This window comes from Telopea speciosissima, chromosome 1, assembly GCF_018873765.1.
Source record: "Telopea speciosissima isolate NSW1024214 ecotype Mountain lineage chromosome 1, Tspe_v1, whole genome shotgun sequence".
Lineage (NCBI taxonomy): Eukaryota > Viridiplantae > Streptophyta > Magnoliopsida > Proteales > Proteaceae > Telopea > Telopea speciosissima.
Window position 1 is genome coordinate 24,427,221 of NC_057916.1, and position 10,554 is coordinate 24,437,774.

Consider the following 10,554-nt stretch of genomic DNA (forward strand, 5'->3'; position numbering starts at 1 on the left):
TTCCTAGCTTCCACAAACACTAAGGTTAACAAACTCTTGTAGCATCAGTGTCGTCAATAACTTACTCCTCTGGGTTCTGAAGAGTTGCAGAGCACCATTCATTTGCGCTAAAACCAAGCATGAGATTGAAAAGCAAATTGGAACAGCTAGATGTAATGGTATTTTGCATCAAATTTGAACAACTTCACATTGTTATTAGAAAGAAAGGTCATTAATGCAGAGTACTAGAAAGGAGGATCAACTGATACAATGAGGCTAGCATCTTGTAAACCTGTTGGGAAATCAAACCCTGACATAAAATCGTCACCAAAGATGACAGCACCAGCTGCCAATGCTCCAGCTCCGGCTCCCATTGCAAAGTTGGGTCTTCCAGTTCGGGAAGGGCATGGCCCAGAAGACGGCAAATTCAAGTAATTATTCTCCGGCAAAGGATCTGTTCTGGGGAGGAAAGTGGGCAAGTAACCGACGTGGGAAGGTGGTGGTGGTGGCGGCGGTGTCCGAGGAGGACGATAACTTGGCCCAACTGCTGATGGGTAGCTTGGTTCACCCAATGATGATTGGTTTTGGTAGTTTGCAGGGAAGGGCATGGGATGGGTGTATGGAACGTTCATCTGTGGGTAATTTCCGGACTGGCCGACTTGGCCTGGATAAGGGTGAGATGGGTAAGGCCTTGTTGGTCCGTATTCCATGGACGTTGGAATGATATTATTGGGATCTTCAAGCATAATTCCTTCTCCTTTACCATTGCCATAACCTTCACCTTCACCTTCACCTGCAGAGTAGAATTAGAAGATCAAAACTAAACTTTTAATTTTTGATGACCCATTGAAGCCCTCGGAGTAATTTTTTTCTGGAATCCACATACCTATGTACAGATTCACTCCTTCCCTATCCTCAGAAATCCGAATGCAGACATCAACAAATCCTTGAGGCTTGCTGGAACTCTTCTGTTGTTGCCGTAATTGGAAGCTGCCCACTTCCTCCACTCCTCCTTGCTTCGAAACACCTGAACCTCTAACATACTTGGCCAAGAACTCTTTCAAAAGAATGGTAGCTGTTCCCTGGAGCTTCTCTCTAAGGAAGATGGGTTCTCTGCTATAGACTTCAACGTGCAGGGTAAGACCTTCCAGGTTTGGTTCCGAGTCATCGATGAGGACAGAGAACTTGGTTTTCCAGGTAGGGTTTGCATTTCCTGAGGCATCGATCTTGGTACAGTATTTGTTTTTGGGGTCAATCCATCCAACAGCAAACCACTGGAGCTTCCATAGTGACGAGGAACGCCGGAGCCCACGAGCAGAGATCAGGCAAACTTCAACCTTGATTTTCGCCATGAATGAATTGTTAAAGGAGCTCAGCAGATTTTCAGGATGGGAGAAGACAGAAGGATTCGATCGGAGAATTTGTTCTGTATTGGTGGGACCTCGAGGTCGAGGTTCTTCACCATCGATAAAGTTGGAAAAGAAAGAAAGAAGAAAGAGTCAAAGAAAGTACAGCTGCTTTGCATAATGAACAAGACTACTTTACTTGGTAGTAAAGAAAATTGGGCAAGAGAAACAAATCCTAGTTCAAATTAGATCCTTTCGATTTCTATATTGAAGATATACTTACGAAGTGCTTATACAAGTATTTAATCAGTTCATTGGAAGCTGAGCGATAATTTGACGTGATCCTGTATCTAGGGGAAGCATATAATCTTTATAAAAAGGGAATAAACCAATACGAACCCTTTAGCTTTCAAATAGATGTAAAAAACAAGGAATAAATCTCCAACTCTCCATGTACAGGTTAGGATTTGGGTAGAGACAGTAGATGGTCTTTAATGGTGTTTTTGGTTTGGAGAAAGTTTCGTCACCATACGGTGAAGGCTCATCACATTATCCTAGGGTTCATAAACTCCTATAGGGTTTTAGTATGTTCTCTGAAATACTTCTTCAATATCCTTTCACACGCATATGAGGTCCTATAGTGAATGAGAATCAATTCACCGCGGTTTAAGAAAACTTGGTCTGATTTGATTTTGGGTACAATAATCATGAGTTTTTCCGCCTCATGTTTAGTTTAGAAGTCTAAATTATTCGTCGAAACAACTATTACCATCATCAAAGACCAAGAAAACAGCAGGAAGATGCTCCGAGAACACAACCCCAACAAGGCAACAAGCACAAAGTTGGGAAAAGATTTGAAACAATAAGTATTTGAAAGATATTCTACTTCTACATATATTGAGTGATACCAATGAAGAAGATACTCCCCAAACCCCAATACACGAAAGAAGTTGGGGAATAATTATTCCTTTTCTGTGAATAAGAACTCCGAGTATTCTCCGCCGGAATGGCGTGACACCCCCACCAATATGGTGTGCCCTACACTCCCTACCTCCATGCTCACACGTTATCATGAGTAGTGATAGCCTTACTCTCTAGCTCCTTGCTCGCACGTTGCCCCTTTTGATTCGTAGTGATAGTCGGTTTTCCACCTCTGCAACTTCACTTCACCCTGCAACCTTCCGAACCCATAGATCTTGCCATTTCAGTCATGAGGTGAGGTCTACCTCCCCCCTCACCACTCATCCCACCACCTGCACCCTTTCTAGCCGTTGCAAGTTCCTCTACTCCAGCTGATACACCACCCCCAACACCTAACACAGACTCTCCGAGTGACTTGGACGATGACCCCTTCTATCTGGATGATGAAACAGAGGATAGACTTGCTCTCTCCTGGGAGCGCACCTTGATGGGGTATATCTTGGATGGAAAGAAGTTCCATCCTCAGGCTATCACCGAAGCGTTAATCAGTGCCTGGAACCCCCAGCATAAGGTGGGAAGCCTTCCCCATCAGGGACCGAACATATACCTTCCACTTCCACTATGAAATCGATCTCCACAATGTGCTGGCAGAGGGGCCATGGGCAGTTGCTGGAAACCTCCTCGTCTTGGAACGATGGAACAGCGACGAAGTTTGGAGTTTCGACAAGGCGGAGTTCTGGATCCAGTTGCATGATGTTCCTTTGGAACTTCAGGACCTCAAACTGGCCATTCAACTGGGGTCCAAGCTAAGGAAAGCCACCACAACCATGCTCATCGATGGTAACCAGGCAGGAGAGAGGATCAGATACATGCGAGTTCGCTTAATGTTAGCCATCTCCAAACCTCTCAGGGCTCTTATTCCCCTCAGACGAAAGAACGGAGCACAGTTTAACATTCATGTCAAGTACGAGCACCTACCACTGTTCTGCTACTTTTGTGGGCGGCTGGGTCATGAAGATAACAGATGCAATGACTGGTTCACTGAGGAACAGCAACATTGTCACTAGCATAGGTGTTCGTTTGGTACACGATGTACTCAACTACCACCGTATAAATTCGGCCCGGAGTTGCGAGGATTTACACCGACACCACGACTCATCGAACAAGTTCCATGCCTGCTCAACCCTGAAGCGACACATCCTCCCACTCGCAACCACCGGAGACACTGTCGCTAGCAGCCATGGAGAAGACGATCGTACCACCCTCTGCATTACCAGGGATGAGGCATGCGTGACACGTGACTAGGAGGGCATGCCAAGAAACAGCATCCCGACCAGCAGTGACACATCACCTGCAACATCAGGAGGTCAAACCAGTACTGCTACAAAAAACCTGGCAATTGTCACCCTACCCCACACCATTCCTCTTTTCTAGCCCGGAGTCCCAGTCTGCACCCTCAAATTCCTCCCCATCATTAACCATGGCCCAACCCACACTTCTCTCCCTTCCACTACATACCTATTTCAACCCCATGGTCCCCCACACTACCCATCAGATACACAACTCACCGCCACACCACAGCCAGCTGTCCCTTCTGCAGGCCCAACTCAGCCAGAGATCGGACCTTACGCATGCTCTCGTCAACCTCCTCCCCCAGCTCTCAGCGTGTTCCATTTCCACCCCGACCCATAATACCCAATACCTGATGCACCAACCTCCCCCCTACACGCATGCTCAATCCATTCCCTTTGAACTGCCAACCACCTACACCTTCGGTGGCCAACCGAGTCATGCCCACTACTCACCTTATGGACCCAGTAACCCCCTCTATGGCCATGGCGCCCACCCCCAACCCCCACCAAATACCTGCTAAAGTCAACACCCATGCCCACCCTACATCCTTTGAACCACAGCACAACCGAGGGAGGTCCAAAAGAGCACGACGGGCAAAGACGACCAATGAGGCAGATATGGACGTTGCAACACCACAGGAAGAGATGGAGCATTTTTTAGTGCATGGCCTCGAGGCGGCTGGGGGGAATCAGCCCCATGGTCCATCATGAAAATGTTTAGCTGGAATTGTCAAGGTCTAGGGAATTCCTTGACATTCCGAGCACTCAAAAATTTCTCCAACTCTGATAGACCTGACACCCTTTTTCTGATGGAATCCCGGTGCAACTCACAAAAGTTTGCTTCTCTTTGCAGAAAGCTTAAGTTTCAATATTTGTTTACTGTGGACCCTATTGGGACTGCCAGAGGGCTAGCCCTTTGTTGGAATGACAATGTATCCCTGGATGTTTCCTTTGCTAATAATAGAATGATAGACTGTGTTGTTTTGTTTTACCAAGGAGATCCCTTTCATTTGACGTGTGTTTACGGAGACCCGATTCGCACTAATCGTAGAGCGGTGTGGGAGAGTATAAGGCGTATAGGGGAGGCTCGTCATGAATTGTGGATCTGCCTCGGGGACTTCAATTCGTATTTGGGGTGGCACGAGAAAGTGGGAGGAAGCACTAAGCCTACCCTTGATCCAGTTCACTTCCAGGAAATGTTAAATGCCTGCAACCTCCTGAATCTTGGCGCCAATGGTTCCAGGTTCACCTGGACCAATAGGAGAGGTGGAGCAGCGAATATTTGCATCCGTTTGGATTGTGCACTATCAAACGCTACCTGGAGAAGACGGCTCGACGAGGCGGTTGTGTTTGTGCGGCCTGCATTTGGGTCTAACCACAACCCAATAGTGGTTGATACTCAAGGGGGGAAAGCTCGGGGTCCAAAACCCTTTCGGTTTGAGGACTTTTGGATGCGACACCCACAGTGCAAGGACACAGCCCGAAAAGCTTGGCATCTCCTATCTACAGGACCATCTACTACCCAGATCCATTGCAAGACGTCACACTGCAAGCAGGTATTCTCAAAGTGGGGCAAAGAGACGTTTGGACACATCCAAAAGAGAATAAGCAAGCTTAAAAAAGAGCTGGAACAGCTCCAAAGTGTTAACCTGACGGAGGACTCTGTGGCCTGTATTCAGCGTGTATCAGAAGCTCTTGCAGAAGAATTGGCCAGGGAAGAAGTTCTTTGGTCCCAAAAGTCTCGCATAGACTGGCTCAAGCATGGGGACCTCAACACCACTTTCTTCCACGCTTCTACGGTCTAGCGGCGTAATTCTAATAAGATATTGAAGCTCATGCACAAAAATGGTGAGTGGTCTAATTCTGATCTTGACATTCAGCATATTGTTATGGACCATTTCAATAAGGCCTTCTCCTTTGAGCATGTTGATAATGAAGCCCTCGATCAGGTCCTTAATCTAGTGGACCATGTTGTTCCAGACTACCTCAATGCTTCTATTTGTGATCCACCCACGATGGATGAGGTTCGATCAACGCTTTTCTCCATGGGCCTGATGGGCTCCCCCTAGTATTTTTCCAAAAATACTGGGACCTCATTTGTACTGATCTTTGGACTTTGTAAGTGAATTTTTTCAAATAGGAGGTATCTCCCAGGAGCTAAATAGCACTATGATCTGTCTCATTCCGAAGGTTACCTCCCCCGACACAGTGGATCAGCTCAGGCCCATAAGCCTATGCAATGTGGTGTTCAAAGTCATCACCAAGCTTATCGCTAATAGGCTTCAAGGTGCCCTCAACCAGATTATTATGCCCACCCAGTCAGCTTTTGTTCCAGCCAGGTTGATATTTGATAACATCTTCATGGCCCATGAGGCCTTTCACTACCTACGGCAGAGGAAGAAGGGGAAGAAAAAATTCTTGGCACTAAAGTTGGATATGAAAAAGGCGTATGACCGCCTCAAGTGGGTCTTTATCGAGAGGATGCTCCTTCGGTTGGGCTTCCAACATAGATGGGTCAACATGGTGATGGCGTGCATCTCTCAGCCCATTATAATATTTTGATCAATGGCGCAGTCAAGGGGTCTATACAATCGTCGAGAGGTATAAGGCAAGAGGATCCCCTCTCACCGGCTCTCTTTATCCTTTGTTTCCAAGCCCTCTCTTCGGTCATCTCAAAAGCTAAGGAGAGTGGGCTACTCCATGGGATCAAGATTCGTGGTAGAGGCACCCCTATCTCCCATTTTCTATTCGCAGATGATTGTCTCATGTTTTCGGAGCTTAGATTGGAAGAAGTATGCAACCTTAAAGCCTGTTTAGACCTCTACTACAAGGCTAGCGATCAACCTATTAACCTCAAGAAATCTCTCCTCACTTTCAGTGCCAACACCCTCAGAAATTCAAAAGGTGGTTTTCTAGAGTGTTGAAGATCCCCTATGGAGATGGCGCCTCCAAGTACCTTGGCCTGCCCACTGAATTTGGGATGTCTAAAACCCAAATCTTCAAAGGCATCAAAGAAAAGGTGGGGACCAGGCTGAAAAGCTGGAAGCATAAACTCCTCTCCCATGCGGGCCGAGAGGCAATGCTTAAAGCCAAAGCCTTCTCCATGCCCAACTTTACATCTTCCCACTTCAAAATTCCCTCTACGATCCACAATTCCCTCAACAGGCTGGGAGCAAACTTCTTTTGGGGTAATAGTGATTCTCATTCCAAGATACACTAGATCTCGTGGGAGAGATTGACCCAGCACAAAGCCAATGGAGGCCTAGGCCTTAAAGATCCAACCCTACAGAACCAGGCCCTTCTAGCTAAAGCCGTGTGGCGCCTTTGGGCCCAGCCAGAGTCTTTATGGGCCCGGTTCATTAAGAGCATATATTTCCCTACCTCAAGTTTTTTAGAGGCCCATATTGGACACAAGCCTTCGTGGGCCTGGTGGGGGTTGATTGAGGGAAGGGAGCTTCTACATAGGAGACTCTGCTGGAGAGTGGGTGATGGCACCAGAATCCGGATATGGGAAGATAGATGGGTCCCTATGTTAAAGGATTACAAGATACAATCTGACCGGCCTGCTAAATGCCCCTTAGTTTATGTTGCTGATTTGATCGATGAAGGGAATAGGGGGTGGAATCGTGAGCTATTGGACACCTTCTTTCTCCCTTAGGACCGGGAGGGTTATCTTGAAGATCCAGCTCAGTATCTTCCCTACAGAAGACACAGTTTTGGACAGCGGCAAAGAACGGAGTGTTCTCTGTAAAATCAGCTTACAGAGTGGCGGCAGACCAAAGGGATCAAAGAGCTAGGGAAAGAGCTTCATCTTCCAAGACCCACGCTTGGAACGAGGTAGAGGATACGGTGTGGAATACAATATGGAAGTGCCAAACCCTCCCAAAAATTAGAAATTTTCTATGGCGAGCCTGCGTGAGTGGACTACCAATAGCACAAGCCCATCAACAGCGTCGGGTTCCCATTGACAATTCTTGTCTTAAGTGTGGCCACCCCGAGGAATCAGTGGATCATATTATGATGGAATGCCCCTTTGCAAGAGCAGTTTAGTTCGGATCCACCCTCTCCTACTCTACCTTACGCTGCCACAACCCAAGTTTCACCTCTGGATCAAGTCATGGAATTCTATCGCCCCAGGAAACAAGCAACTCGGCAGGTCCGCATGTAGCCTGGCTTCTTTTATCGCATGGCACTTATGGAAGGCTCGCAACGATCTAGTGTTTCAGAAGAAGAACTGGACACCTGTGGAAGTAGTGGAGACAGCTACCCAAGCGCACTTGGAGTTCTCCCAAGCCACTGCAGCTGCCCAGCCCCAGACTCTTCCACCTCCCGTCACCTGTGTGCAGTGGTGGGACACTTTGTCCCGCCCCCCTGCTGGAGTTTACACGGTCAATACGGATGCCTCACTGTTAGCCGTAGGAGGAGGGTTGGGCTTCATTTTTAGAGATGACGGGGGAGCCTGTACGCGCGCTGTGTCCAGTCCAGCAAAGTTCCACTCCATTTTAGCTGGTAAGGCTCTCGTGATGCGCGCAGCCCTGCTGCATGCTATAGGGGAGTGCATCGATAGAATCTACGTTGAAACGGACTGCAGTGAACTTGCTCTTCTCATACAAGATCATTTGAGGCCCACCACAGTGGAGGCGCTACCAGTTATTCAGGACATTCGTAGGCTCCTGTCCTATTTCATCGAGCACAAAATCACCCACATTCCTAGGGAGGAAAATAGCATGGCTGACTCCCTAGCCCGGAAGGCCCCGTCTTGTACGTGTGAGACGGTCTGGCCTATTTCCTCTCCTTGGATCCAACAGTTGTCTCTCTTGGACTCCTCGGCTGTAACACGTTTTTCCAATCAATGAAAGTTTTTCTACCAAAAATAAAAATAAAAAATGAAGAAGATAAGGTTCAACCATAAAAAAAGGACGTATCTAGTATATGAGGCTCCCGCCACTGTGGGGTAAGGGGTTGGGGGAGGGTCATTATGTATGCAGCCTAACCCTCACTTTCGCAGAGAAACTGTTTCCAGCATGCTTTAAAATTTTAAATTAGAACATGGTCATTCATTTAGCATTTTAACTTATTACAAGATCAAATGGTACAATTTGACTTAAACAGAAAAGTTATCTAATCTATTGGCCATAAAATTGAGAAGACATAAATACTCTCCCTCTCTTATTGGACAAAGTTGCTAAAATGCTCAATAATCGCATCCGACTACAAAAGCTTTTATTGTTAGCCAAACAAGAAAACCCCTCCCCCTGATTTAGTATCACACTATCAAAAGTTTTTGTAAGGTTTACATATGAGGGTCAAGATTCAACTATCTTGTTTTAACATATTTAAGTATTTGATTTAGGTCATAACCATTCATTTAGCAATTTGAAATATAGGAAGCATGATGAAGAGAATCTAGACACACTCTTCTAGGTTTGCAACCGAACAATACAAACACAAGGGAGAAAATGTAGGGGGAAAAACTACAGTTCTTCTAGACTATAGTGAAATTTTCCTAGGTTTCAAGGGGGTTTAACATGACTTTTCAAGGACATAGGAAGATTACAGCCTTTAAGGATCCAACATAAACTTTCCAGAGTTCATTAAAAAAAAAAAAACTTGACTTTTCAGAGTTACAGGATAGAACACTTCAAAATCCCGATATACAATTCAACGGTTGAATGCTCAATTCAATTTCATCATTTTCCAATGAACAAAGCTCTTACATATATATAAGAAACCAAAAGCCCTAATTCTCTCAAGCTTCATCTAATCCTATGATCAAGATAGTAAAAAGGTAATTAACTAATCCAAAGTAGACTAGCTAACCCAAGGTAACCCTAAAGTAGGGGTGTCAACGGGCCGGTTCGGGCCGGTTTCGGTTCGGGCTTTTCGGTTTCGGTGTGACTTTTATAGAAATCGAAACCAAACCATTAAGAAATATTCGGTTTCGGTGCGGTTTCGGTTTCGGTTTATGATAACGGGTTGATATCGGTTTGGTACCAGTTTTATATAACTAGTAAGGTCCGGTTAGTGCTAATTTTTCTTCTCTTTCTCTTTTAAGTACATAAAATATTTCAAATACAATGCATCTTTGTATCCTATGTCCTATGGCCTATGGATACAATTGGTTGGGTAATCACTAACAAAGGATATGAGATAAAGTGAGAAACTCTCACAACACATTTAGGAGGCAATGGGGCATTAGGCATTTACTGATTTACTCATTTATCGGGTTAGGTCGGTTCGGTTTGGGTTCGGGCCTAACGATTCGGGCTACCGGTGCACCATCGGGCTAGCCCAAACCAAACCAAACCGTTTGCCTTTCTGGATCCACAAACCAAACCGAACCATTAAGAGTTCGGTCCAGTGTGGTCCAGGCTCGTTCGGGCTGGTTCGGGCCTGTTCCATCAGTTCGGGTTGGATATTGACACCCCTACCCTAAAGCATCCTAAGTTCCTTGGTACAAAAAATATAAAAAATATAGAACCAACTAAAAGGGTAAAAGGGCTTTTGAAGAATGCGTGAGCTGATACGCCTTCAACCAAAATCGTCCTCTCATGTGGACTTGGCTCCTGTCCAGCACTCTGCCCGGGCTGCACATGCAGCGTTGGACAGAGTGAGGCGTGAAAAGCCCGCATCACCCTTGCCCAAGCTGGGGTGAGGCGGTCTTTTCATGCCTCACTCAGTCCGGCGCTGCACATGCTGCCCGGGCAGAGTCCTGGACAGGATCTTTCTGGCCTCTCATGCTCACACATATTAGGCAATAAATCCGTAGAATCTTCCGCTCTTCTTACCTGAGTCATCTTTGCCAAATAGGAAACTCATCCTTCATAGCTAGACCAATATTTCCATAATGAGAATCACTTCCAATTCTTCTAGAACCCAAAGATCTCATGGGATGCAAGAGCTGAGGGCAGAGGCTTGGCGCAAAGATAAGGTTGCTCCCTTATGACCAAGTGGTC

The 10,554-nt window shown here is 46.2% G+C and overlaps 1 protein-coding gene across 3 annotated transcripts; it reads right to left on the reverse strand.

The window, feature by feature from the left end:
- Nucleotides 1–136: 136 nt before the first annotated feature.
- LOC122657342 (wiskott-Aldrich syndrome protein homolog) lies at nt 137–1,419 on the reverse strand. Of its 3 annotated transcripts, none has more exons than XM_043852032.1 (2): nt 866–1,419; nt 137–760 (listed from the first exon to the last, which is right to left on the reverse strand). In XM_043852032.1, exons 1-2 carry the CDS (start codon nt 1,329–1,331, stop codon nt 225–227), a joined length of 1,002 nt encoding a protein of 333 aa, XP_043707967.1. In that variant the 5' UTR covers nt 1,332–1,419; the 3' UTR covers nt 137–224. The 3 variants fall into 3 exon arrangements, with proteins under 3 accessions (XP_043707967.1, XP_043707951.1, XP_043707959.1); XM_043852016.1 differs by having other exon boundaries at nt 137–772; XM_043852024.1 differs by having other exon boundaries at nt 140–766; nt 866–1,418.
- Between the last annotated feature and the right edge of the window lie 9,135 nt (nt 1,420–10,554).

Coding starts and splice junctions, on each gene's coding strand:
- LOC122657342 (XM_043852016.1), bottom strand. CDS start 1,331: ATGGCGAAAATCAAGGTTGAAGTTTGCCTGATCTCTGCTCGTGGGCTC. Junction 773..865: donor AGGAGTGAATCTGTACATAG/GTATGTGGATTC, acceptor TCTACTCTGCAG/GTGAAGGTGAAGGTGAAGGT.